Source organism: Brassica rapa, chromosome A07 (assembly GCF_000309985.2).
Source record: "Brassica rapa cultivar Chiifu-401-42 chromosome A07, CAAS_Brap_v3.01, whole genome shotgun sequence".
Classification (NCBI taxonomy): Eukaryota; Viridiplantae; Streptophyta; class Magnoliopsida; order Brassicales; family Brassicaceae; genus Brassica; species Brassica rapa.
In genome coordinates, this window is record NC_024801.2 from 11,157,993 (window position 1) to 11,185,905 (window position 27,913).

The window sequence follows — 27,913 nt, forward strand, 5'->3', positions numbered from 1 at the left end:
TTAATAAAAATATATTTTCTTATTTTAGTTATATTCTTAAATTTATTTTTATTAAACTATAACAACAACAAAAAAAAATTATTCGTGTACAAGTAAATATTTTATATATGTAAAATGATTTTGTAAAAAAAAATTGGGGGCTGCACATAAAGAAATCGTCAGGAATGTGAACGTTCTTGATCCGCATCTATCTCCCGAACTGGTAAGTAAGAACACACATGTATGGTTTTAATGTCGTGGCACATTCAGCTTAACTGGTTAAACACTCCAAGACGTGGACAATTCATAAGCTGGCGGTAATAAAGGTAGAAGACTCTTGCTGTTTTATGCTATCTACCACGTGCGCAACAACTCCAGCTCCTGCTTTGTGAAGTCTTTCACTTTTCACCTGAAAAAGACCCAAAACTCTCTATTAGTTCCTGTCTGGAAGAATTAAAACAGTTCCCACAAAGTGAAGATTTTGGAAATTTACGTGGATGTTGTTATGAGCTAGGTAAGGCCAGAAGGTGGAGTGGAAGCTGACATCCACTTTCTTCCACCCTAATGTCTGCAGGCCACGGATCATCTCCTCTGAAATTTTTTTTGGAAACTGTTACGATTTAGAAGAATCAATCAAATCGAATGTTTGGGGCTAATAGTTGGCTTTCTTTCTTCTCACCTTCTACTATTTCATGATACTCAAGTGTGTTCTGAGGACTAGGCGAGCTTTGTGCGGCTTCCTTAGCTTTAGCAGCTTCTGGAGGGAAATGGGCTCCATCTGATGAAACAGGTGGGCAGTATTCTACATCGACAACATGCTTGTATCCATCCAACGACCGTCGTGGAGGCTGCGTGTAAAATAAAACAGGGGGAAAACATAACTATCAGATCTGAGTCTTAAAGAAACCAAAAGAGTAGTTTTCAAACTTGCATTGGGTTGGTTACAAGCCCCAGAGAACTTCTTGCACGAATAAACTACAGCAACCAATCTTCCCTAGACTCTTAAGCTATTTGAGAGAAATGAAGTACCAGAAACATCTTCGGTGAATATAGATGTAAGCAAGTGTAATACTCACGATCAAGTTATATACAGTAAAACTCTAAAAATTAATAATGTTGGAATTATGATATTTTTATTTGAACAAAAAAAAGGAATTATGATATTTTATTAATTTATATTGTTATTGATTATAAAAAAGTTTTTTTCTGGATTTTTTTTAGAATATATTTTTATAAATTAAAAAATAATTAATTTTATTGTATATACATTATAAAATGGAATTAGTAGGAAAAATGGAATAATATTTAATGTAAAGGTTTTACCGTTTCGGATTAAGTAAAGACTTATTCTTAGGTCCACCCCCTAGGGTGAACCTCTAGGTTCACCAACCAATAGGATTGTTTTATTTTATATTCGATATCTTTTAAAAAAGGAAATAAAATATTGTCAAATTATATTATGTTTTTAAAATTTAAAAGTAAAAAAAAAATAGTAATAATTACAAAAAAAATATTTTACGTCGTCAGCATAACATTAAACCCTAAACCCTAAATTCTAATCCCTAAACCCTTAATCCTAAACCCTAAACCCTTGGATAAACCCTAAACTCTAGGATAAATCCAAAACTCTAAATCAAAATCACTATACACTAAAACATTCAAGCGTTTAGGGTTTAGGGTTTTAGTGTTTTTTATTTAGAGTTTAGGATTTATCCAAGGGTTTAGGGTTTACCCAAGGGTTTAGGATTTACCCAATGATTTAGGATTTACCCAAGGGTTTAGGGTTTATCCAAGGGTTTAGGGTTTAGGATTTAGGGTTTAGGGATTAGGATTTAGGGTTTAGTGTTTTGTTGAGAACATTAAAATATATATTTTTTAATTCTTTTTTCTGTAACTATTATCTTTTTTTATTTTAAAAACATAATATAATTTGAGAATATTTTGTTTCCTTTTTTAAAAGATATCGAATTTGAAATAATGAAATTCTATTAGTTGGTGAACCTAGGGAGTGAACCCAAGAATGACTCTTAAGTAAATGTACCTTGAAAAGTTCAGTTTCTCTCCTTATGGAAGATGTACGCCAACCAACCATGTCTAATAGATGTGAAAGGAGATTTGAGAAACAAATGCAGACAAAACTCGAAATCATGACTGAACAAGTTAAACAGAAACATCAACAGAAATGCATAGGATACAGTCATAAGATACGTTTGCATATACGATGCGACATGGAAATGCCCCCAGAGCCGATCTGCCCGAAAAGGAAATACATTAGGATCTAAAAATAAGTCATTATAATGATAGTGCCTTTAACTCACAAAAATTTAAGATCTTCACAGTCAGATGCCATCCTCAAGAGAAGAGGTGGTTTATCAGCTTTACCATCAGTAAGAAACAACTGTGTACCAGTGCGACCAATAAAAAACGGAGCTATTGGGGCAGCAAGTTTCTCTAAAATAGGAACTCCCAAAAGGAAAGGCAGCTGACATAAAATATAATAATATATGTGTCAGAGACAATAGTGATTATATTTATCCTTTATGAAACTCTCGGATTACAATTATGATAAGAGAAGAAGAAGAAGAGAACCTGTTTTCTGCCTCTGACTCCTAAATGAGGTGTAGCCAAGGTGATGAAATTAATTGGTTCGAGGCCAGCAATCCTACCTCGCAGAATATGTGAATCCCCAGATTTAGAGACAGCATCATCATTGGCTTGTGAATAAAGAACAGCAACAGCATGTCTGGCAAATAAGCCACCGAGAGAGTGGGCTAAAAATGAAATCTTCTTCAAGCTCTTGCTCTTTTGGACTACTTGTCTAACCTATTCCTCTCTCACATCAGGAACGGAAACATATATCAGCTCATATACTAGTGTTGAGGAGTAGAAACCCCTGGGTCGTGTGTCTAGACTTGGCGTCAATGTGTATCACCCGACTAAAACGGTAAGATTCTACTCTTAACTTTCATTTATGTTAAACTTTTGATAAGGAAAAAAAAACACAGTAAAGATAAAACCAAAACATCAGTTTCACTGATAAAATCTACTCTATTAAAATAGAGTCCTAAATTTATCTACCATAAAAGTTCTCATTTAAGTTTTGGCCTGTTTGAAGTTTGTTAGGAAGCTACTTAATTTATGGACCATAACAAGTTAATTACATTATTATTAGTAGATATATGACACGATTTTATCTCCTATTAAACCGACTACATCTATTAACCCAGCATCTACTCTATTAAATGTAAACCAATATAATCTGATACGGACCATCTAACAAGATACGTGTATGTTAGATACAATTTCATATTACACCTTATTAGTCACGCTTATAACAAACGAATTACATATATACCTTGCTGATTGTTGACTTCTAACAAAGAACATGTATGTTAGATACAATTTCATATTACACCTTATTAGTCATCGACTTTTAAGAGATTTATCATGTATGTAACTTTGCTCTAAGTTGACTTCTAATAAATTTATCATCGACATGTTCATCACATAAAGAATATGTATGTTAGATACATGATCATTTTACACCTAATTTTCGTGCATATATCATTTTAAAGATATTTTATTTTAAATTTGAATATACTGTTTTCATAAACAATTCTTATCTACAAGAAAATTTATAAAGATATTTACCAGAAAGATTTCATCAAATCTAAACTGTCTTGACGTGCACACCAAGTTATCAATAATCAATAACAACTTAATATAGTATATCTTGAATAATCAACAAGATTTCCTCCCTTATTTTTCTACTACGTTTTTAATCGACTATCCATCTACGTTCATAATCTTTTAGATCTTCAATTTATATAACAACTCCAACAGAATATGGTAATCAGAATATTCTATCGAATTTAACTATATGGATATCAAATCAAATCTTCAGCACGCTATCATTAAACCTAAACGTTTAATGATCACTATAAATAATAAGACGATCAACTAATACCTCCTATGTCCGCAAAAAAAAAACGTACACTCGTATGGCTATGATTACCTCAGACCCGACGATGACTTTGCTCAATGATGTCAAACCATACAAAACATCTTGGAAGGTCGAAGTTAAAGTCCTGCATTCATGGACACAACATTCATCTTATTCTGGTGGAGATTCTCTTCAGTTCATTCTTGCTGATAAAACAGTAAGTTTATCTATTAGTTAATTTCTGTACATGTTTAAAATTGGCGTCTAAACTGATCTTTATATCAAATGTCAATGTAGGGAGTTAAGATTCATTGTACCTGCAAGAGACTCTTCTTTGCTCGTGTTAAGAAACTTCAAGTTGGACAATGGAGGTTCATTGAAAATTTCTCACTAACCGCAGCTGCCGGAAAGTACCGACCGACAAGTCATAAGTACAAAATGTCGATCATCAGCAACTCCAACGTCACCAATTCCACCCTGAAAGATGAGGATAATTTTCTGTCATTAACATCTTTCACAGAAATCATGAACGGAAGTCTTGATTCTAATTTTTTGATTGGTAAATTTTAAGAGTTTTCTTATTCACAAATACGCTACGGTTTCTGATTAATAATCTTCTTATTTTTTAATAATATGTTTGCAGACGTTATTGGTCAACCAATTGATATCGGAGATATTCAGGTTGTGCCTGTGCAAGGTAAAGAAACAAAGAAGCTTGAGTTTACTTTGATAGACACAGAGTAAGTTATAGATTACCTTTTGCAAATATACTTTTCATATGTAAACAAATCGTGTTTTTAATGTGTTAATCTACTAATGTATATTTCAGGGATCACCAAATAGCATGTTGTCTTTGGGGCCGGTTTGCTGAACATATGCTATATGCATACAAAGTTGCTCAAGTCAATAAGAATTTTCTCTGTTTAGTGAGATTTGCTAAAATCAATGTTTACAAGGGTAAGAATTTGACTAATCGATTGAGAAAAAAATATACTTTATTATGCTTTTGATTTACTTAATAAATTTTTATTCTTTGTTGCAGGACAAGTTCAGGTTACAAATGCTTTTGATTCTTCCACTGTCGAAATAAATCCACCCGGATTTGATGTCCAAGACTATCTTCAAGTGTATGTTTAATTCTAATCACATACCAACTATTTGATGTTTGCTAATTAAATATACATGATCTCTCAAACCGTTTTTTACTTATTCAGGTTGCCTAGGAACGAGCTTGCTCTCACAACTGGTAGTCATGAGCTTGCAAAACATAAAGGAAGCAAACGCCAACCTGATAAATGGTCTAATTATCCTGAGAGATCAATTCTGGATATCATTATGGCGACTGAGGTAATTTTTTAGTATATCTAAGGTATATACTGTTATAATCTACCTATATTCTAAAACTAATGTTATTTTTGTAGACTGAAACCTGCATTGTTAAGGGCACAATTTATGAAATAGACACAGACTGGGCTTGGTTTTATTTTGGTTGTGTTAAGTGCCACTTCAAAAAGGTTACCGACATTACCAAAAGGGATGTGGTTCCTGTGAAACATCTGTGGTATTGTGATTCATGCCATCAGTCTGTAACCAATGTTGCACCTCAGTATGTTTTTTAATCTTAATAGTATTAGATATATGTATCTGAGTCATATAACTTACCAATTTTACATTTTTACAGGTTTAAACTCCATCTACTTATAAAGGATGACACTGGTGAAACTAAGGTGATGCTGCTTGATACTATTGCTGAACCAATTTTGGGAGTGAGTGCTGAAGTGCTATTAGATGGTTCTCTAGAAGAGGTATGTAAAAATTTCAATTTAATTGTTGTATATTGCATACATATAGTCGTTTTTAATATAGTAGGTGTTTGTTTTTATTTAGGTTGAAGATCCTGAAGACTTGCCTGCTGCTATTAATGAGCTTATTGGAAAAACTTTCAAATTTGGTGTCTATGTGAGCAAAGACAATGTTGACTATGGAGCTGATATATTTAACATTGGGAAAACATGGTCTGCTGATGAGATCATAACTCACTCGGATGATGAGAATACTGATGATACGTTGACTAACAGAGCTTTATCTAACCGTTCCTCAGGACAGGTCTACTCAAAATATCATTATTCTTCCTAATTAGATATTTTATTATTCACAACCTATATGCGTATTCATTAAAAGTTTATTCTATTATTTTCAAGGTCTCTTTGGTCAGCATGGAAAGTGAAGAGAACACATGTTTGTCGTCAACTCCACTATCAAAACGAAAGGGAGAATGTGAGATTGATGATCTTTCTTCTACCAATAAGAAACAATGCTCAAAGATAATTAAGCAGGAAAAGAAGTAGTGGTGGAGAAAACTGAGATGCTACGTGTTTTGTTTTTGCTTTTAATAATCGTTTTATTTTCAGAAACTATGTTTTTTTGAATTTTCTATTATCTGGTTTATTTCCATATGCTGTATTGTTTTGTTTTTATCAATAAAGAGGATTTTTTAATAATAACAATATGTGTTTTGTGAATCTAATCTATCAAACTGACTATCGGGAAAATGAATAAGGCATTAAACTTATAAATTTTTATAAAAGTTTTCACAAAACGCACTTAACTAAATATATGAGCATACGGAAATTTAACAACAAATATACTTACTTTAATAAGCTGTTGTTGAACTCCCTTTAGTAAATAAGCCAAAGTAGATTGTTTGATAAATCTATATTTGCATCCTAAACAAAAATGAAGTTGTTAGAATACTTAATAGAGTTATCTAAAGAAATAATTTGTAGTACTCAAAAAAGTAACTCAAACGAATATATGTTATAATCAATTACAATTATTACTTGCAACAAGTAAAGATATTAAACGTATCCGTGAAGATATAACCGACAACTAATCTACATTTAGATATTCATGTGATCTAAAGAGATTTTATACAATATTTCATATGTAAAGAATCTTAACTTAATTAATTCTCTTTTCAATTATTTTTAAAATCCCGCCTAACTACAAATTAGAAATTTCAATGTATTAACATTGACGCCATTATTTTCTTATTAGCAACAGAATGACTGTGAGAATTCATTGAACAATTTTATACCTATCAACTTTGTTTTAAAGGTGATTATACTATTCCTCAGTTCCAGTGCATGTAACTGAGAACAAACCGTGTAGTTTCTGCTAACATAGCCCTTCAATGAAGAGGATGAAAAGAAAGCATCAACCTCGGTTTGAGGATGATGGTCATCGGCTGCGTTCCCAATCTGTTTCAAAACAGAGAATAGATCATTCTCAAAGAAAAGATGTCCCTTTGAGTACAGTTTTTGGAAGATTAAAGAGTGATATTACCAATAATAGAGTCTCATCAAGGTTTAAAACACAAGTTTCAGTGTCAAATCCTACAAACAAACGAGGTGTTTTATATTCTATATTGACCATTGTTTATATACCAGGTTTCCTCACGTTCAGCTAAAATCTCTAATTTCATTTGGTGTAGTTTGTTTTGACAAAAAAAATGATGAGAACCCTAATGACAAGAAAAAGAGTCGAAGAGATCAAGGTCTGTTTATATATCCTAATTTACTGATAATAGCTGAGACTGCAATGATAGATGATTAATTTTTTTGTTCATTATGTAATATACTAATATAATACTCCCATTTCAGGTATAGTAAGAGGATCATGTTCAAGTCATGTCACATTTCAAAGAGAAAACACACCAAATACAAAAATACCTATAACATCCACCAGTCATACTACATTTGATTCAGGAATTTCAAACACATCTTATGTAGAACATGATTTTCCTATAGATGATCCAGAGAATGAAGGTAAACCGTTTTCCATCCAGAGGATGATTTGAACTTTATGTTGTTTCGTCCCTTTCTAAATTCATACGTTAGATACTTTTATCATGTGTATGTTTTGCAGATTTACTGCGATCCATAGATGAGTGTGATGATCTAGAAGTCGAATGTAGTAGTCAGGAAAGTTCGGATACTGAAATTTCAGATGACGAACAGTCTGTTGTACAAGAACCACAGAAAGAAGATCAAACAGAGAGAGTTAGCTTTCTAGCAGCTTTATTTAAAAAAAACTTCTCTGAGGTGAAAAAACCACCGAAGCCAAAAGTGAAAGCAGTGTCATCATCTGAATATGGTAAGCTAAAATTTGTCAATAGATGGTTTCTATGTAGACTATTTTTTTCTAACCTATAAACATTATTATAAAGCAGATTATGTTGATGAAGGTGACCCAACTTACACCTGTGTTCATTGTGGAGCTATCATGTGGTTTGGAGAGCGCATAAATAAGACCAAATCTAGAAAAAAACCTATATTTACATTGTGTTGCATGCAAGGTCAGGTCCAGTTGCCCTTATTAAAGAAATCCCCGGATGTTCTAATGAAGCTTCTCACAGGAAATGATAAGCTGAGTAAACATTTCCAAAAGAATACCAGATCATATAATATGGTTTTTTCATTCACTTCACTTGGTGGTAAAGTAGATAAGTCTGTTAGAAAGGGAAGAGGACCACAAATGTTGGTGCTTCATGGTGAGAATTATCATCTGATGGGAAGTTTAACCCCACCTGAAGGAAATTATGCCAAGTTTGGACAGCTTTACATTGTTGACACAGAGAATGAACTTCAAAACAGATCTAAAGCTTTGAGGTAAGTAATTTAATTTTGCATATAAGTGCTTAAACATTACTATATGCGTGTTATATAAACTTATTATATCTACTTTACTGTTTTTCAGGAATGGGAAAAATACTCAGACAGAGAGTACAATCGATGGGTTGAAGAAAGAAATTATTCAGCCTATAATGATGATGTTGAATGATGTTAATCCATATGTTAAGCAGTTTCGATCAGCTAGAGATAGATTTCGAATGAATCCGGAAGAGACTTTCCATATGCGAATCGTAAGTAGAAGTGACAGAGATGGTCGGACATATAATATGCCAACTGCATCTGAGGTTGCTGCATTGATTCCTGGAGATTTTAATTTAGGAATGGATAAGCGGGATATTGTTCTACAGCATAAGTCTGGTAGACTTACAAGGATCGATGAGATTCATATTTCCTATTTAGCACTCCAGTATCCTCTGCTATTTGTGTATGGTGAGGATGGATTCAGGATTGGCATTAAGAAGGGTGTCACAGAAGCGTCGAAGAAACTCAAGAAAGATACTATCAGTATGAGACAGTTTTTTGCTTTCCGGATGCAAGAGCGAGAAAATGAATCACATGTTCTTCTATACTCCAGAAGGTTATTTCAACAATTCATAGTTGATGCATATACGACTATAGAAGCCAACAGACTTAGGTATCTGCAGCTCAACCAGACATGCTTGCGTTCGGATAGTTACGACTCTATCAAGGAGTCTGAAAATGCTGGACAGTCGGACATGAATGAACAAGGTCAGCAATTTGTGCTACCAGCTACTTTCACAGGGGGTCCTAGATACATGAAGAATATGTACTTAGACGCTATGGCCATTTGTAGACATTTTGGTTTTCCAGACCTTTTCATCACCTTTACATGCAATCCAAAATGGCCAGAACTTACGAGATTTCTGAAAAAGAGAGGCCTGAATTCAGATGACAGACCAGATGTTATATGTCGGATGTTTAAGATGAAACTCGATTCTTTGATGCATGATTTGACAAAGAAGAATATATTGGGGAAAACAGCTTCATGTAAGTTCGTTTTTGACTCAATCTTAGCTTAAAATATTTCTTATTATTTCTATACTGACTTGGTCGTTTTCTTACAATAATGGCAACTGTTTTTTTTAATATATTTCAGCTATGTATACTGTTGAGTTTCAGAAGAGAGGTTTGCCACATGCTCACATACTGCTTTTTATGCATCCTTCATCCAAATTTCCAAAAACAGAAGACATCGATAAAATCATATCGGCTGAGATTCCTGATAAGTCGCTTGATCCAGATCTCTACAATGTTGTTAAGGATATGATGATTCATGGTCCGTGCGGAGCAGCTAATAGGAATTCACCGTGCATGGAAAATGGACAGTGTTCGAAAAGTTTTCCTAAACCCTTTGCTGATAATACTAGAGTGAAAAAAGATGGATTTCCTGTTTACAGAAGACGTGAGCAATCTAACAGTTATGTTGAGAAGAATGGTTTGAAATGTGACAACAGATGGGTCATCCCTTATAACAAGAAACTCTCTCTTCGGTACCGAGCACACATTAACGTAGAGTGGTGCAACCAAGTTGGTTCCATTAAGTATTTATTTAAATACATTAATAAAGGAGCTGACCGTGTAACTGTGGTAGTTGAACCAACAGGGCCAGATGTTGCGAATCAAACAGCACCAAATTCGTCTGCAGGGAACTCAGCTACAGCGACCTCGGCCGCAGCTAGCTCAGTTGCAGCGAAATCAGTAGCAGCTAACTCGGCGTTAGGAAACTCTGCCATGGAGACTGGTGGTAACATATTGAAAGAAACTGTGGAGATTAAAAAAAATGAAATAAAGGATTTCTTTGATTGCAGGTAGTTTATTAACTGATCCATAAATATTTTATTTTCAGGAGGTAGTATTTATTTCAATCTTAGATTCTAACTTATATTGTTCTGATCAATGTAGATATGTTTCAACTTGTGAAGGATCATGGAGAATTTTTAAGTTTCCAATACATTACAGATCTACTGCGGTTGAGAAGTTGTCATTTCATCTTCCAGGGAAACAGACCATTATCTTCAAAGGGAAGGATAAAGTTAAGGATGTTGTCAGTCGTAAGCTCATCGAAAACACAATGTTCTTGGCATGGTTTGAGCTGTGTAAGGTTGATGCGTTTGCTCGGACTCTTACATATATTCAGATTCCCAACTATTATACATATTCGAAGAGTCAGAAGAAGTTCAATAGAAGGAAACAAGGTTTCAGTGTTGGAAGAATTAATTATGCCCCAAGGAAGCAGGAAAGCTCTTATTATTTGAGAGTTTTGTTGAACTATGTCAAAGGTCCTACTAGCTACGAGGATATTAAAACATATAATGATGTGCTTTATGAGGGGTATAAAGAAACATGTTATGCTCGGGGAATATTGGATGATGACCAGGAGTACATAGATGATTTGATAAGGCGTAGCTATGATAGTTCTGCAGCAGTTGTTCGTGATCTATTTGTTCTAATGCTTCTCTCGAACAGTCTTTCTCAACCAGAGGTGGTTTGGGAAAAAACTTGGGAACTCTTATCTGAAGATATCGAGTATAATCGCAGACATCATTTCAATAGGCCTGGTACACTACTAACTTATTATATCAAATTCCCCTATTGTATCTACGTTTTTGTCAAATTGTTGTTTGTTGATTGTTCTAATAATCAGCTATTTATTATGTGAGACTGTTGTTTTATTAGAGTTTACAGCTTCACATGAGAGTTCTTTTTGTGAATTGGCAGGACTTAAATTGACTGACAATGACAAGAAGTTGTATGCTCTAATAGAGATTGAGAAGCTTATGAAAAGAAATGGGAGTTCACTTTCACTATATGAGTCTATGCCAAAGCTTCCTGCCAATGCCAAATCGATTGAAAATGTCTTGATATTGGATGAGCTAAGTTATGATATGGAAGACTTGCAAGCCACTCATGATATAGATTTTTCAAAGATGACTGATGAGCAAAGGAAAATCTATGATGAGATCATTAGTGCTGTTGTTGAAGATAGAGGTGGAATGTTCTTTGTTTACGGGTTTGGTGGCACAGGAAAAACCTTTCTTTGGAAACTTCTATCAGCTGCTTTGAGGTGCAAGGGAGATATAGTTCTTAATACTGCATCATCCGGAATTGCTTCCCTGTTGTTACCAGGTGGCAGAACTGCTCATTCCCGTTTTAGCATACCCATCAATCCAGATGAATTCACTACATGTTCACTGACTCCCGGATCGGATAAAGCTAATTTGATAAAGGAAGCATCTCTAATTATCTGGGATGAAGCACCAATGATGAGCCGACATTGCTTTGAATCCTTAGACAGAAGTTTAAATGATCTAATGGACAATCCAGATAAAAAGCCTTTTGGTGGAAAAGTAATTGTGTTTGGAGGTGATTTTCGACAAGTGCTTCCTGTTATTACAGGAGGTTGTAGGGCTGAGATTGTTCTGGCTTCCATGAACTCATCATATCTCTGGGAACACTGCAAAGTTCTGAAGCTTACCAAGAACATGAGATTGTGTTCAAACAATCTCACAGATGATGAGGCAAAAGATCTGAAAGAATTTTCAGAGTGGATTTTGGCTGTTGGTGATGGGAAAGTATCAGAGCCTAATGATGGGGAGGCATTAATTGAAATTCCAAAAGAGTTTCTAATTATGGACCCTAACGATCCTATTGAGACTATAAGTCTGGCCATTTATGGAGACACTGATTCATTGAAAGGGATAAAAGATCCTAAGTTTTTCAAAGAGAGAGCAATCTTATGTCCAACTAATGAGGATGTTAATATGATTAATGATCATATGTTATCTAAACTCGAAGGTAATTTAGTGTTTTTTTACTGTATATATTTTCGTTATTTTTATTGACACTGACTCTTTTATAAAATTTGGTTATTTCCCATCAGGTGAAGAAATGATTTATATCTCATCTGACAGTATAGATCCATCTGATACTGCCTCGGTCAGTAATGAAGCCCTCAGTTCCGACTTTCTAAACAGCATTAAAGTTTCTGGGCTACCAAATCATAGTCTAAGATTGAAGGTTGGTTGTCCTGTTATGTTGCTTAGGAACATTAATCCTAATGAAGGTCTAATGAATGGAACAAGATTGCAAATTACACAACTTATGGATTTCATGGTGGAAGCTAGAATCTTAACTGGTGACAAGGTTGGTAAAGACGTTTATATTCCTAGATTGTTGATCGAGCCTACAGATAAAAGACTTCCTTTCAAGATGCGCAGAAGACAATTGCCTTTAACTGTGGCTTTTGCAATAACCATCAACAAGAGTCAAGGACAATCATTGTCTGAAGTGGGATTATTCCTTCCTAGACCAGTTTTTTCTCATGGCCAGCTATATGTTGCTATTTCAAGGGTTACTTCGAAGAAAGGTTTGAAAATCTTGATTGTGGATAAAGAAGGGAAGCCGCAAAATAAAACTACTAATGTTGTTTTCAAAGAGGTTTTTACTAATCTGGAAACCATAGATGACTGATGTGAGTGTCTTGCTGCGAATTTGTTTTGTGTTTTAGTACTTGCAGACTGAAATTGGTGTTTTGGTTGTGTTTTTTGTTGTACTACATTTGCTTTAAAGTTTTCAAAGTCATTTCCGATTTTGTACTAAATAAATTCTTTAATCAATCGGTTAGGAAGACTCAATCTAAAATATTTTATTCTATCTTACTAATAGAGGATTGAAATCAAACCAAACATGTATTGATCATCATGTTTTGACAAAGAAGAAATAACAGTTTGCCATCTAAAATTAAACTGACCATGTATCTAATAAAATTCAACAAAACATAGAACAGTTAATCAGCAACCCAACAACAGATATGCAAGATCAAGTACATGAATCTACAAACAAGTCAGTTTATATAGTTTATCATTTAAGTAATTGTACAATCCTAAAGCCGATAATCCTAGGATGATTCTACAAGTTCAGTTCACGATTTCTCGAATTAAATAAAAATTTAATATAGTACTAACCTTTGTTTCTGTAGTTTATTTTGTGAATTGTTCCAAAGCTGTATTCCCCAGTTTCTCTGGCATACAACCCTTATCAATGACCTATCAATATATGAGATGAAAAGACAAAAAAAAATAAGAACAAGGAAATAATATAAACGAAAACATAGCAAAAGATCAACAAGAGAATAAATAAAACTGTGTTGATGTGAACATATGTACTATGATTATATTTCAGGTCAGACTTAACTTTTTAAAATCTCTGTCAGGTTTGTCTTCTACTCTGCTTTTGTCTTTTTAAAGATCCATCGTTTAAACAATCCTGGCCAATTACCTAATAAAATACCAAGTTCCTTTTTCAGCTTACCGCGAGCAAGACAAATTAATAGAAACAAAACTGAGTAAGAAGATAATAATGATGATGGATCTAGAGATAGATCTAAGAGATCTATCGATATGAGTAAGAACCAGATTTTTAGATAACGAAACCTGATCGTTAACCCGGATCGTTTACAATCAGAAAATTATAAAAACTTACCGAGAACTCAGTTATCGATTGAGTTTGGTGATTGACTGAACGGTGTTTATCCTGGATTTGATATACTTTTAAAGAATTTTTGTTGGTGATTACAGAGATGAGTATTGTCTCGAACTGAGAACCACCGACGGAGAAGCAAAGAAAAAAAGGTTGTTGATTTTTTCAAGAAAACGTTAAAAGTGGTTTTGCTTCCCGGAAAAAAAAGGTGTGGCCTTATTTTACCTTTCGATGAATCTAATACGTTTTTAACTAATGGGCCATTTCTGTAACAACAAATATAATGCTTGAAAATTTAATGGATCATCACGTATAAAATATAAGAAACAAAATAGTGCCCATAAAACATATATGTTGCATGGTTTTATGTTGGACTTAAGGTTGACCCATTTATGAGACAAAGTTCAGACTTCTTTCCATTTAAAAAGATGAATAAAAACATCTATGTTGAGTTTAATGAGATAAACAAAATCAGGCTTTTTTGTTTTAAAATTATAATCTACTCTATTAAAATAAATCTAATCTCAGTTAATTTAAATTGACCATATATTTTTAAAACATAGTAAACTATATCTTAAATACGGGGACACAAAAAATTATTTTCCCAAATATGTTAATAATAGATTTTAAATAACATATAAATATATTTTAAAGAACATATATAACAAAAAAACACTATGCACAATATTAAAAATTTCTGCACACAAAAAACACCATGTACAATATATGTTATAACAACATCACAGTTCAATATATCTTAAAAACATATTTTTTTTCAAGTCATTAACATAAAAATATTATATAAATATAATATATTACTAAATATTTTTTAAACAAAATTGGCAGAACCATATCCGCGCACAGCGCGGGTCCGTATCTAGTAAACGTTTAAAACCAAAACACCATATGAAAACATAAATCCAAAGCAAAATAGTAAATTCACCTCTTCTGCTAGTCGTTTTCCAGCTCCATCGATTCCGCCAAACGTTTTAGTGGAAGTATTGGAAGAACTTGCTGTGCAGCATGTTCAAGGGAAAAAGAGTGAATTATAAAATAAAACATGATGTGTAATTTAGGCATGCATAGAAGAACAAGATAAAATAACCAAACTAAAATGCGGTCCCAAACAGACATGTCTCAAAATGTCTCTTTCGCATGTTGCTGCTAAAGATGGTATGCAACTATTTCTAATGCATTTTGCTAATTTAAAAATAAAATAAAAAGATTTTATAATAGAGTTAAATTTAAAACAGTATTTCCCAAAATATAGAGTAAAATAGAGAAATGTTATTTCTTGTCCTAAATATAAAGAAATAGAGATGAATTAGAATAGATTTGTTTTAGAGGCATATAGAGATAGACTGGAACTGAAAGGACACTCCAAGCTTTTAGAATGTTTCCAATTCATCTCTATAATTATTTCTATAATTATTCATTCTTTTCTAAATAATACTCCCTCCGTTTTTTAATATAAGTCGTTTTACAGCTATACACGTAGATTAAGAAAACCATTAATTTCTTATATTTTCTAGACAAAAACATCATTAATTATTTATCTAACCACAATTCAACCAATAGAAAAATAGAAGATATATTACCATTGGTCATACAACATTAATTACTAATAAATTTTACATAGAAAACCGAAAACGACATATAATTTGGAACAAATTTTTTTTTCTAAAACGACTTATATTAAAAAACGGAGGGAGTACACTTTTTGTGTTTTGCACATATTAAAAATATATATTAATGTTGACTATAAATGCATCACTTTAGTATTTAGCTATTTTTCCATAAATTTATAAATTTAAACCAATAGCATTTGAATAAGTACGAACCTTTTTTTCAAACAACTCTTTGAAGTTTACAATATATAATCATTACTATTAAAATTACATAGAAAATGTAAAACATACATTTTTTTAAACAAAATTTATTTTAAAACATTTATCTTTTAAAAATAAAAAGAATAATATTTAGAGGCAATCTCTCTAGCCCATCATCTACATTTATTTTATTTATCTCTGTTTCTTCTTCTAAATAGAGATTTATATTTTTTATTTAGAAAAATAAATAGCATTTCTCTATTTTTACATTATATTTTGGGGAATAATATTGTAGAAAAATAAATTGAAATTAATTCTAAATAAAATAGATCGGATATGGTTTTTTTCTTTTCAAAACATTGGATATGGTTTAAGTAACCGTTCTAATGGGAAACTCTCTTCCATACATACTCCAACAAGTGCTCAAGCTAAAAGAAGAATAAAGTTGAAAGCATATAAGCATACCATAGATCAGGAATCTTGTTCCAACGCGTCTTTTCATCTCAGCTTCCACGTAGAGCCAGACGCTGGGACTGACGCAGATAGAATATACACAATTTTCAAATTCAATACACCGACACTATTAAAATAAAAAATAATCTCTTAAAAGACGTTATACCTGGCCCAAATACCGTGTACAAGAACAAGAAGATGATCAGGTACATTATTCTCATCCCGTTGCGCTATGGCACTCATTGCTTGAACTCTGAGTCTCTGATGACTCCCGCTTCTGCTAGATCCTGTTTGCACAGAAATCAAACACTAATCTACATTTTGATCGACTATCAGGATCAGCCATTCTCATACACCAAATCCCTACGATTCTACGACAGAAGAACGGAAGCAATTACCAAATCAAGAGCACGAGGAAGACGGAAGGAAACACCCGCGCTCTGCTAAGGCTTCTCTTAGCGAAACCACAACCACAAATGATAATCCACATTTTCTTATTAATATTTTTGTTTCATTTAATCATTTAGAAAAAGAACGAGATACACGTGACAGTACAAAGTTTGGATCTATGGTTTTACCAAAATTAATTAGATTCTGACTCGTCCTAAATCAAGAGCACGTATATTTTTTGTTTTATATATTTTTTAAATTTAATTTTTATATTAATGTTCTTAGTCATATTTTTTTTTATAGTATTTCTCTTAAATGATTAATAAATTCTTTTAATAAATATATTAAAATAGCTGGAGCATACCTATATCAATAAGTCATGCTTCTGTTTTAATAAAATAGATTAACAGGATTGGAGTTCCTTGGATGATTATTTTTTAGTCTGAACAAGTTATATTCTACAATTACAACATTTTAGTAACTAGTAAAAATGGAAGGCATAAACCCTCTTAAAATAATTTAAGGTGTTGGATCATTCATGAACATACTATCAGTTATCGTACTTTTTTATTGTTGTAAAATGTTAATTTTTAGACCAGTTTTAAAATGTTGACAAAATTTACTAAAAACTAATACAGAAACACATGAAAGAAGTAACAAAAAACTAAAGAGACAGTTGACTATCTTCGAGTAGGGCTTGAAAAAATATCTGTGAATTTTGATTCGATTTGTTATTCGTTTCGAATCAAACCGAAAAAATTTGGATGTTTGCAATCAACGAAGCAAAGCAAATCCTAATATGCAATATCCTAAAGAAACGAAACAAATCAAAAATACTTATATTTGTAGGAAATGATATATGTTATATGCATAAATATACGTACGCACACACACACACACACACATATATATATATATATATATATATATATATATATCTTATATTTCATATAAGTTATACAACATTTTAATTTATTAAATTTATTCATTAGCTATTAGAATTTTTAAAATTAAATAATTTTTTATTTTGTAAACAAAATATTATTATTTTATATTAGTTTTGAATTTTTTATTTCTTTTTAATTATTATTTTATTTTTACGAATAAAATAATATATACGGTTAAAAATCTAAAAAATTTTGGACACTGAATATCCGGTTGACTATGAATCGAATCGGATCGGATCAGATAATAATTAATTATTACTACGAAATAGAGCGGATCACAAATACCTCCAAAAATTCGGATATTCGATCTCTGCTCACCCCTATCTCTGAGCATAAATGACAAAAGCTCAGACAGAGTGAAAGCAAGACATGCTAAGACCTTAGAACATAAAAAATCAACCGCTAATGAAAGAAAGAAACTGACAATTTCTGTCCATTTTTAGCAGTTGATTAATTAAATCTTATATTACAGAGGGAGTCAGCAGCTAGTCTAAGGCTCCGAATAGTGACTGCGGTTTGAGCGGTGTGGGACAAACAGTTTAACTGCGGTGCGGTCCTAACAGTTATAAAAATGTACAGATATATAGTATATGTAAAGATTTTTATTAGTGTTAACTGCGGAGCGGGGCGGGACAATGCTCACCATTTGAAGCCTAAAAGCATAAATATATGCACTAATAGTTGAGTATTAAATATATCGATTGAAAATATCTGAAGAATACAAAATTATATTTTCTTTATGACCCGTATTAGTTTTTAAGGCAAAAATCCTGACAACTTGTTTAAATTATACTAAATTGGATACTACTTTTCAAAAATAAAATCAATCAAAAATACTATAACATTTGAATTTATTTTTTTATTTATTATTTTTTATAGTTTAGTATTTAGGAGAGGTTTAGTTTATAAATTTCTATAAATAATTTTTAAACATTTATAAATGATTTAGTAAGATAGCATGCTGTAAATACTTTATAAGGTGGTGTCGAAAGTCATTGCAAATAGGCTTAAGAGAATCCTTCCTCGGGTAGTGACTGAGAATCAATCTGCGTTTATTAAGGGTAGGCTTTTGATGGAGAATGTTAGCGTCAGAATTGGTTAAAGACTATCATAAAGAAGTGATTTCCCCTCGTTGTGTGATGAAGATTGATATATCAAAGGCGTTTGATTCAGTGCAATGGTAATTTGTTCTTCGGAGTCTTGAAGCTATAGGAGTGCCTGCTCGATTCATTCATTGGATTAAGTTGTGCATTACTACACCTTCCTTCTCCGTTCAGGTAAATGGCGAGCTTGCTGGCTATTTTCAAAGTAAGAGAGGTCTAAGGCAGGGTTGTTCACTGTCTCTCTGTACCTCTTCGTTTTGTGTATGAACGTGCTATCTCACAAGATCAATAAAGCGGCTAAGGAAAAGAGATTCAATTTCCACCCGAGATGCCAGTCTCTTTCTCTTACCCACCTTTGCTTTGCTGATGACCTAATGGTCTTTGTTGAAGGTACAAAATATTCTATTGAAGGAGTTTTGTCAGTATTTGGGCATAAGTATAGAAAAGTCGATGGTGTATATGGCGGGAGTAGAAGCTGAGGAGAAAAGAAGAATCTTAACGAACTTTCCTTTTGATGAGGGTTCGCTGCCGGTTAGATATATGGGCTTACCATTGATGACACAAGTCATGAGAAGACAGGACTATATGCCACTGGTGGAGAGAATCAGAAGCCAGATAAGTAACTGGACAAGTAGGCATCTCTCCTATGCGGGTCGTCTGCAGCTTATAAGCTCTGTGCTGATGAGTATTGTCAATTTTTGGGCTTCAGTATTTAGACTACCTAGCAAATGTCTAAAGGAAATAGAACAAATCCGCTGCGTTTCTATAGACAGGGCCCGTTTTGAAATACTCAGGTGCTAAAGTGGCTTGGAAGGAAATCTGTAAACCAAAAAGTGAAGGTGGGCTGGGGATCAGAGCACTGAAAGAGGTAAATATTGTCTATGGACTCAAGCTTATCTGGAGAATGCTCACATGAGACTCACTATGGGGAAAATGGATTCACAAGAATCTTTTAAAAAAGAGGAGTTTTTGGGAAGTTAAGGGTCATACTCAGACAGTCAGACGGGTTCTTCGATGTGGAGGAAGATGCTTAAGCTGAGAGAGGTAGCTAAAAATTTCTATAAGATGGAGATTGGAAATAGAAGACACATCTCGTTTTGGTACGATAAGTGGTCTGATAAGGGTATTATAGCAGAGGTTTTGGGTGATAGAGGGATGATTGGTTTGGGAATAAGGAAAGAAGCTACGCTAGCAGAGGCTGCATTGAGATTCAGACGTAGAAGGAAGCACCGGTTAGAAGTTCTGAATGAGTTGGAGAGGAGTTTAGACACTGTGAGAAGTTTGATCTGTAATGAAAGTGAAGACATAAGTACATGGAGAGGTAAAACGGGTTACAAACCAAACTTTTCAACTCGTGAGACTTGGGATGAATTACGAGAGGTAAATGAGAAGCAGATGTGGGCTAAAGGAGTTTGGTTTTCTATGGCGACTCCGAAATTTGCTTTCATAGTCTGGTTGGCAATGAAGAACAACAGATTATCTACTATGGATAGAATCGCCAAATGGAGCCAAGGAGTAGACACTGTGTGTGTGCTCTGTCATACTGAAGCAGAAACCCAAGATCATTTACTTTTCAAATGCTCTTATTCTGGCCAGTTATGGAGGTATCTAGTGGGTGGGATTCTTGGCAGTTCTTATATGGATGGTTGGACTGAGATAGCGCAGAAGACATCGGGTAGAACACTGGATAAGAAGAGTTTATTTTGCTTGAGATATGCATTACAGGCTGCTACTTATGCAATTTGGCGAGAGAGAAACAGAGTGAAGCATGGGGAGAGACTAATGCCATTGGACATTCTGAAAAAAGATCACTGAAAAAGGGATCAGAAACAAGCTTAGTTTGATTAGAATGAAGGGCGGGAGAGGTATGGAGAATACTCTCCAATATTGGTTCCAAACAAGAGGAGTATAGTTGATGCAAATTTGCTTGTTTTTTGAATTTTATGGTTTGAAGTTTGAGGGTTAAGTATATCTCTAGGTCCACACAAGTTGTAAGAAGGGTATTATAGGAGAGGTTTTGGGTGATAGAGGGATGATTGGTTTGGGAATAAGGAAAGAAGCTACGCTAGCAGAGGCTGCATTGAGATTCAGACGTAGAAGGAAGCACCGGTTAGAAGTTCTGAATGAGTTGGAGAGGAGTTTAGACACTGTGAGAAGTTTGATCTGTAATGAAAGTGAAGACATAAGTACATGGAGAGGTAAAACGGGTTACAAACCAAACTTTTCAACTCGTGAGACTTGGGATGAATTACGAGAGGTAAATGAGAAGCAGATGTGGGCTAAAGGAGTTTGGTTTTCTATGGCGACTCCGAAATTTGCTTTCATAGTCTGGTTGGCAATGAAGAATTAACAGATTATCTACTATGGATAGAATCGCCAAATGGAGCCAAGGAGTAGACACTGTGTGTGTGCTCTGTCATACTGAAGCAGAAACCCAAGATCATTTATTTTTCAAATGCTCCTATTCTGGCCAGTTATGGAGGTATCTAGTGGGTGGGATTCTTGGCAGTTATTATATGGATGGTTGGACTGAGATAGCGCAGAAGACATCGGGTAGAACACTGGATAAGAAGAGTTTATTTTGCTTGAGATATGCATTACAGGCTGCTACTTATGCAATTTGGCGAGAGAGAAACAGAGTGATGCATGGGGAAAGACTAATGCCATTGGACATTCTGAAAAAGATCACTGAAAAAGGGATCAGAAACAAGCTTAGTTTGATTAGAATGAAGAGCGGGAGAGGTATGGAGAATACTCTCCAATTTGGTTCCAAACAAGAGGAGTATAGTTGATGCAAATTTGCTTGTTTTTTGAATTTTATGGTTTGAAGTTTGAGGGTTAAGTATATCTCTAGGTCCACACAAGTTGCTTTTTTGAATAAATTTAAAATTCATTCAAAAAAATGATTTAGTAAGATTAATTTTTTTTTATATAATAAATTTAAGATAATTATGAAAATAGTTATCATTTAAAGGTAAATTTGAAAAATGATCTTGAATTCGAAGTAAAGTTAGAATTCTCCCAAAAATCATTCAAGTAGAGCATTACAAAGAATCAATTAAAGAGAGCGTTAAATTAATATATTCTATGATCGAAAGAGAATTCCTAAAGAATCACCCAAAGATAATTCCTAAAAACTCTGTCTGAGAGTTAACATTATGATATAAAATTGAAATTCACCAAACTTGAGATCACAAGATGATCAAGAGATTCCAAACTTATTGCTATTCTAACGTTCTAAAAGTTAAACAAAGAAACAAATAATTCAAATTTAATGAATATGGTAGTTGGAGGAGATCGTGGTGTAATCAGTCCAGACAAAGAAAGTTGGTGTGATGATTATTTATTGAATCTTGAGAGCTTGAGCATAAACATAAGATGTCTTGGATTGTCTTGATTCATGAGAAAGCCTCCAGGATGCAGCAATAATGAAGATATGGTGCACCAAATTTAAGCAAAAAAAAGAATGAAGATATGTCAGTTGTAAATATGTAAACAATGATCCAAATATGAAAAATGATTCTTTTAATTGATTTGCATGATTTGTGTTTGCTGATGCATCAGAAGATGCTTGATAACTCTCCTTAATGATTTAATGTATCAATGTGTTTCTTGGTAAGCCAAAATCTGGTTTTCAAGTAATTTACTCGTGATCTTCTAAATAAAGCAAGTCGAGAATAAATCGGTTTAGAAGTTGAATAATTTTTAAAACATAATGAATTGCATCATGAATCTAATTCGTCGTGTGCTTCTCATGAGTTGAGAATTCAGTACTCAAAGATTATTGTTTTGTTCTGGTTTGGTCGTAATGCCCTCAAAGAGTACTCATGTGTCTTCGTCTGGTTTAGTAACGTTCTGCCGGATTATATCTTCAATATTTTTTCATGGTGAATATTTTGGGGATGATTCTTCTTCTTAGTGTGATCTAGATGAGTTGAATATGTTTGTGTTAGTTGAGTGAGCATGTCTGACACAGGTGTTTTTTGGGCTTAACTCAACTTGACATTCTCCTCTCTATGGCTCATGACTATTTGCTCCATAAATGATGATGACTTAATGTTCTTATCACATTATTCTATCAAACTTCAATCTTCTTAAATCGGCTTTTAGAAAATAGATTGGTGTTCTTAATTTAAAAAATTATTAAGATCCGCATTTTGGGCGGAATAAATAATGCATGTAAAAATACTTTTATGTAATATTATTTATTTGCGTTCTTTTAAATATTATGAAATAATAAAATAATAAATATATATTAAATTTTATAAGTCAGTTACTGTTACATATATAAATAAATTGATGTCAGAGTATAAATTGTTTATTTACAATCATTTTATAATAACTAAATCTAAACAATCGATTTTATCTATTTTATGTGATATATAATTAAAATTATATGATATTAACATAGATAAATAATATATTTTAATATAATTATTTATTAAATGAAGCTTCCAACTCATATAGTTTCATGCTCATTTATTTTTCAGAAATTTGGGAAAAGAAAACAAAACAACAACTACTTTGTCCCCTTAGAATTAAAACACAAATCTTTGTCCCTATAGTATAAACAATAATGCTAATCCCGTTTTGTCCATTCTATTAATTTCGAAATACATATATTAAAAAAGTCATGTAATTTACTGAGGAAGTAAATAAAAAGTAAAAAAAAATACAGAGTAAAAAATCATAACATGTCGTTGACTCCTATTTTCCTTTCTCTCTAACAAAGAGGCGGCGATTAGGTTTCGTTATCGAAGCCATCTTCTCCGGCCGTCTTAGTTCGTCGGAGACCTTGAACTCATCGTCACATCTCTCCTTCGTCCTCCTTCTTTCTTCTCTCCTCTCTAAACACGACAGAGTAGGATTACTTTGCAATCTCCGCCGGCTACAATTGAAGTTGTTCAAGCTCGGGAAAAGCTTCTTGTCGCTGATAAAGGACGATTAGCTTCACGTTGTTCTTCTCTTCCTCTTACTTCATCTCGGTTCCAAAATCGTTGAGGTTAGGCTTTCGAAAGGCCCTTTATGTTTTTTTTTTGTGTTGATCTTAATTTCTTTATTTGCATGTACTAGATTTAAGCTCTTCTACGGACGAAGAGATTGACGTTGTTCGAATTTCATCTCGGTTTCTCTTTCCCTAAAATTGAAGGTAAGGTTTTGCGGGTTTTGAGATCTCCTTTTGGATTTTTTTTATTGATTTTGTTGATGTTCATATTGCGAGATTGAGTTTTAGTTTGATTTCCTTAAGGCATTACTAACGAGTTGAAGTTATTGCTATTATGTTTTATAGGAATGGCGTACGAGTTTCCACAACGCATACTTGAAGAAGGTTTGAGACGCAAATTGATAAGATCAACAATACGTGTAGACGTACAATTCTGGAGGAAGTGAAGGGTGTTCTCAACATTGAGTATGAGGAAGTTTTGAAAGATCATGTCTTCGGTCCGCTTCTGGCAATCATAGAGAACAAGCTCATCTACTCAGCGAAGATCATTCATAGCTTCATATGCAAGCAGCTCAAGGTTTCGAAGCTTCACGAGCTGTGGTTTCTATTTGCTAAGAGGCCTCTTAGATTCTCTGCGCAAGAATTTCATGCTGTTACAGGATTGAAGTTCAAAGATGAACCTGACATAAACTTCAATGATTGGAAGGATGATAAGGGGTTCTGGAGCAATGTGCTGAGGAAAAATAGAACGGTCAACTTATTGATGATAAAGACGAAGCTTCTTAACAAATGCAACAAGTGGACGTATGTGGACAGGGTTAGGCTAGTGTATCTGTGCGTCATACATGGATTCCTCATAGCTAAGGATTCAAGAGTGTTTATCCCACATGAATACATCCGTTTGGTGATGGATTTTGAGAAGATGAGGATGTATCCGTGGGGTCTTCACGCGTATGACGAGCTGCTTGCATCAATACTCAAAGCAAGGAAAGATTTACATCTGAAGAACAGTTACGTGTTGGATGGATTCTCCTATGCGTTTCAGATATGGGTTATGGAGGCAATCCCAGACATTGGTAGTATGGTGGGTAAGAAGATCAAAAAGAACATGACCAAAGTGAGATGTAGGAATTGGAAAGGAAGTGGGAAAGTTTCCTACGCAGATATCAGCAGCCTAGAGTCCCACTTTAATAAGGTAATAATTTTTAAAAAAATTATATTCGGTTCAGTTAACAAACAATTTAACTCACTCTGTTTGGGTTTGTTCTTGTCAGGGAGAGTTGTTCCCATTTATATATGCTACTGGGAACAATGATGTGGTTGATAGCACTGAGTTCTATAGGGAAGATGAGAAGACAAATGAAAGAATTGGTCGCATTGTTACTCTTCTCAATGCCAAACAAGATTGGACAGATTTCGTATGGGAAGTCGAGGATTTGCCTCCAACTTTGGAGCTTTCTGATTCAGAGAATGATGGAGAGAATGTTGAAGTCGAAGATGTCACAGATACTCATGTTGACGAACCGGCTGTTGTTGCAAGAAGAGGAAAGCGTAAGCTAAATGATCCTGGTGCGGAGGCTCGAAAGAAAGAACTGCTTTGTCAACGGGCAGCTGAACATAATAGTGGTATCTCCAGTGGAATGAAGACTTTCATTGAAGGTTTGTTTACCTCTAGTACCTGCAGCTCTTCTAGTTTCTGGAGGGAGGACTTTCGCTTGCTGTACGTGAGATGGGACAATCCATGCATCTTTCGGAACACTTATAGGATTTATGCTTTCCTCATAAATCGATCTCCATGAAGCAGTGGTGTACATGTCGTCAGTGAGTGTGTGTGCTTGTATGCCTACGCTGAAAGCTGCTTTATGGCGTGTCTGCATGGAATTTTCATCATATCGAATTTCCCACATGAACATGTGCGTCTGACCAAGTCGACCATACATTCAAAAGTGTCACCTCGAACCAAAAACCTGTCATCGCTAACTGGGAAAACCTGAAACTTCTTACCCTTCTCAATCCTTCGATCAATCTTCTTCTCTACAGAAACGGTCAGTGGCTGTTCATGCTTAGAACTTAAAGCTCTACGTTTGAAAAACCATCGAGTCATCATTTTCCTTATGCTGTCCAACAAGGGTATAACTGGAAACTCTCTTGGCGAACACAAAGCAGAATTTATTGATTCAGCAGGGTTATTGGTCCTAACATCGTACCTGTAACCCGGAAATTGACAACGAGCCCACTTTCTCACATCAACTTGTATCAGATAGTTTCCAATTTCAGGACTAATTGAGAAAATAGCAGTGAATTGCTTCTTAAAATCAGCTACTCGGTAAGCTTTAGAAGCCTTTGTCACCAAACCAGCGACACCTTTACCCTTGAAATATGTAACAACATTGTTCAGCAAGTGGTGAATGCAAATTCCATGATGAGCATGCGGATACACTTTTGCAAGAGCTTTAGCAAGTGAATTATTCCGGTCAGACACAAAAGCTAAATTCTGATTATCACCAATGACAACCTTAAGTTGTCTCATAAACCATTCCCACGAGCGGTCATTCTCTGAGTCGACAACTCCAAATGCAATAGGATATAGGTTCGAGTTTCCATCCAAAGCAATATCAACCATTAATACTCCTTTGTATTTGCTCTTCAAGAAAGTCTCATCCACAACAATAACTTTCCGAATGGCAGCATAAAAACCGCGAATAGACTGACCATATGCGATGAAGAAGAATCTGAATCTCCCATCGCTATCAGTTTCATAAAATGTGTGTGGTCCTGGATTAGCTTCCTTCATCATGTACAAGTATTTGGGAACTTTTTCATAACCCTTCTCTGGAATGCCTCTCACAACACTTACTGCATACTCACGTGCCTCCCAAGCTAAAGAGTAGGATATCTCAACTCCATGATCATCACGCATAAACTGGATAATATCATTAGGTTTCGGCCCTTCCTTGACAGTTTCGTACTTATCCTTAATGAGACTACCAACTGTTTTTGATGAAACGGTCCGAACAGAGTGGTTCCTTGATGATGGAGCACATGAATGATCAGGCACATACTTTTTGATGATAAAATATGAAGAACCTGTTAATCCCTCTGCGCGAACACGCCAGCGGCAATCATCATACGCGCAACGAACGTACCAAACTCTTCTATCCGTTTTGGCAACCGTGTAGTCGAAATTATGTTTCATTGCGCATATTTCCATTGTTGCCTGCAAAGCTGCTTTGCTAGTAAAATGTTGACCCTTCTTCACAACATCAACCAAAGAAAAACGGACAGACTTTCCGTTGGTCATATCTTTCTCACACTTGTTTTCGTCATCACTTTCATCTATCTTCGCATCTTTTTCTTCAAGCTCGGCTTCACCATCAATATCATCTGAAACTTCACCCGACATACCCACTTCCTCTCTGTTAGGCAACTCAGCAGGCTCTTCATTCAAGTTAAATCCGACCTTAGATCGAATACACACACATAACCGCGTTGAAGCTTTGGTCTTCACATATGTAAGAAAATTTTTGAGTTGCCGATCATTGGTGATGAAAACAGGTGGTGAGTCGAGGCCAATAACCAAATCGGAAGGTAAGTAACTCAGGTCGATATTGACCAAGTTTAGATCGGTTCCAAAGTCCTCACAAACCATAACTCTTAGGTTGTCAAAGGTTTTGCTTGTGACCAAAGTAAGTAGTCTACCTCCTGTTTCTTCATCAACAAGAAACTTCCACCCTTTTGTTTTGGACGATCTCCAAAAACCAGAATAGGCATAGATGTGCATTTTGTCACGTTAGATTGACAAAAGTTTGGAGAAACTATGAAAAAGAGAAGAATCTCCACGATTTTTGGTCCAAATCGTGGTTGGCAACGAAGAAACAAAAATTTAGGGAAGAAGATTAAAAAAAGAAATAAAAAAGATTTAATAGATTTAGGAAATATTTTCTAACCGTTTTTTCCTAGATTTTCGAATTTTTAAAAAAAAATCTAGTAGAAGTTACATTCTACGTATGGTAGAATAAAGAAAAAGTGGTAGATATAGAATACAGATATTAAAGATATATGAGAATTAAGTAGAATGTATATTCTTCCATAGAAGATATAAGAACATTTACTATTACTTATGATCTACCA

General features: G+C 34.1%; 5 protein-coding genes across 10 annotated transcripts; 3 read left to right on the top strand and 2 right to left on the bottom strand.

Moving 5' to 3' along the window:
* Window positions 1–28: 28 nt before the first annotated feature.
* Window positions 29–16,906, bottom strand: LOC103828981 (putative lipase ROG1). 5 transcript variants are annotated; one of them, XM_033275141.1, is made up of 11 exons: window positions 16,796–16,906; window positions 16,564–16,684; window positions 16,410–16,477; window positions 15,059–15,138; window positions 2,569–2,802; window positions 2,298–2,461; window positions 2,175–2,230; window positions 2,021–2,073; window positions 659–827; window positions 473–589; window positions 29–388 (listed from the first exon to the last, which is right to left on the bottom strand). In XM_033275141.1, the coding sequence occupies exons 2-10, from the start codon at window positions 16,638–16,640 to the stop codon at window positions 483–485; spliced, it is 1,008 nt and encodes a 335-aa protein (XP_033131032.1). In that variant the 5' UTR covers window positions 16,641–16,684; window positions 16,796–16,906; the 3' UTR covers window positions 29–388; window positions 473–482. The 5 variants fall into 5 exon arrangements, with proteins under 5 accessions (XP_033131032.1, XP_033131030.1, XP_009102878.1 ...); XM_033275139.1 differs by having other exon boundaries at window positions 473–570; window positions 16,796–16,902; XM_009104630.3 differs by having other exon boundaries at window positions 473–570; window positions 15,059–15,129; window positions 16,796–16,900.
* LOC108870479 (replication protein A 70 kDa DNA-binding subunit C-like) lies at window positions 2,802–6,426 on the top strand. Its single transcript, XM_033275138.1, has 10 exons — window positions 2,802–4,139; window positions 4,220–4,481; window positions 4,566–4,662; window positions 4,752–4,879; window positions 4,965–5,049; window positions 5,137–5,269; window positions 5,344–5,528; window positions 5,604–5,727; window positions 5,810–6,028; window positions 6,124–6,426. The coding sequence occupies exons 1-10, from the start codon at window positions 3,981–3,983 to the stop codon at window positions 6,268–6,270; spliced, it is 1,539 nt and encodes a 512-aa protein (XP_033131029.1). The 5' UTR covers window positions 2,802–3,980; the 3' UTR covers window positions 6,271–6,426.
* Window positions 11,355–12,713, top strand: LOC117126619 (ATP-dependent DNA helicase PIF2-like). The gene has a single exon (XM_033275142.1). It carries the CDS (start codon window positions 11,415–11,417, stop codon window positions 12,477–12,479), a length of 1,065 nt encoding a protein of 354 aa, XP_033131033.1. The 5' UTR covers window positions 11,355–11,414; the 3' UTR covers window positions 12,480–12,713.
* A 2,935-nt stretch (window positions 16,907–19,841) lies between the features above and the next one.
* On the top strand, window positions 19,842–25,635 carry LOC103829103. 2 transcript variants are annotated; one of them, XM_033275145.1, is made up of 3 exons: window positions 19,842–23,839; window positions 23,911–24,977; window positions 25,057–25,635. In XM_033275145.1, exons 2-3 carry the CDS (start codon window positions 24,546–24,548, stop codon window positions 25,579–25,581), a joined length of 957 nt encoding a protein of 318 aa, XP_033131036.1. In that variant the 5' UTR covers window positions 19,842–23,839; window positions 23,911–24,545; the 3' UTR covers window positions 25,582–25,635. The 2 variants fall into 2 exon arrangements, with proteins under 2 accessions (XP_033131036.1, XP_033131034.1); XM_033275143.1 differs by having other exon boundaries at window positions 19,842–24,977.
* Window positions 25,626–27,563, bottom strand: LOC103829104. Its single transcript, XM_009104775.3, has one exon. It carries the CDS (start codon window positions 27,561–27,563, stop codon window positions 25,626–25,628), a length of 1,938 nt encoding a protein of 645 aa, XP_009103023.3.
* Between the last annotated feature and the right edge of the window lie 350 nt (window positions 27,564–27,913).

Coding starts and splice junctions, on each gene's coding strand:
- LOC108870479 (XM_033275138.1), top strand. CDS start 3,981: ATGGCTATGATTACCTCAGACCCGACGATGACTTTGCTCAATGATGTC. Junction 4,482..4,565: donor TGATTCTAATTTTTTGATTG/GTAAATTTTAAG, acceptor ATATGTTTGCAG/ACGTTATTGGTCAACCAATT. Junction 5,529..5,603: donor GTAACCAATGTTGCACCTCA/GTATGTTTTTTA, acceptor ACATTTTTACAG/GTTTAAACTCCATCTACTTA.
- LOC117126619 (XM_033275142.1), top strand. CDS start 11,415: ATGAAAAGAAATGGGAGTTCACTTTCACTATATGAGTCTATGCCAAAG.
- LOC103828981 (XM_033275139.1), bottom strand. CDS start 16,640: ATGAGTGCCATAGCGCAACGGGATGAGAATAATGTACCTGATCATCTT. Junction 15,139..16,409: donor AACAAGATTCCTGATCTATG/GTATGCTTATAT, acceptor TCCCTTGAACAT/GCTGCACAGCAAGTTCTTCC. Junction 2,074..2,174: donor TGCAAACGTATCTTATGACT/GTATCCTATGCA, acceptor CACATCTATTAG/ACATGGTTGGTTGGCGTACA.
- LOC103829103 (XM_033275143.1), top strand. CDS start 24,546: ATGATAAAGACGAAGCTTCTTAACAAATGCAACAAGTGGACGTATGTG. Junction 24,978..25,056: donor TAGAGTCCCACTTTAATAAG/GTAATAATTTTT, acceptor TGTTCTTGTCAG/GGAGAGTTGTTCCCATTTAT.
- LOC103829104 (XM_009104775.3), bottom strand. CDS start 27,563: ATGCACATCTATGCCTATTCTGGTTTTTGGAGATCGTCCAAAACAAAA.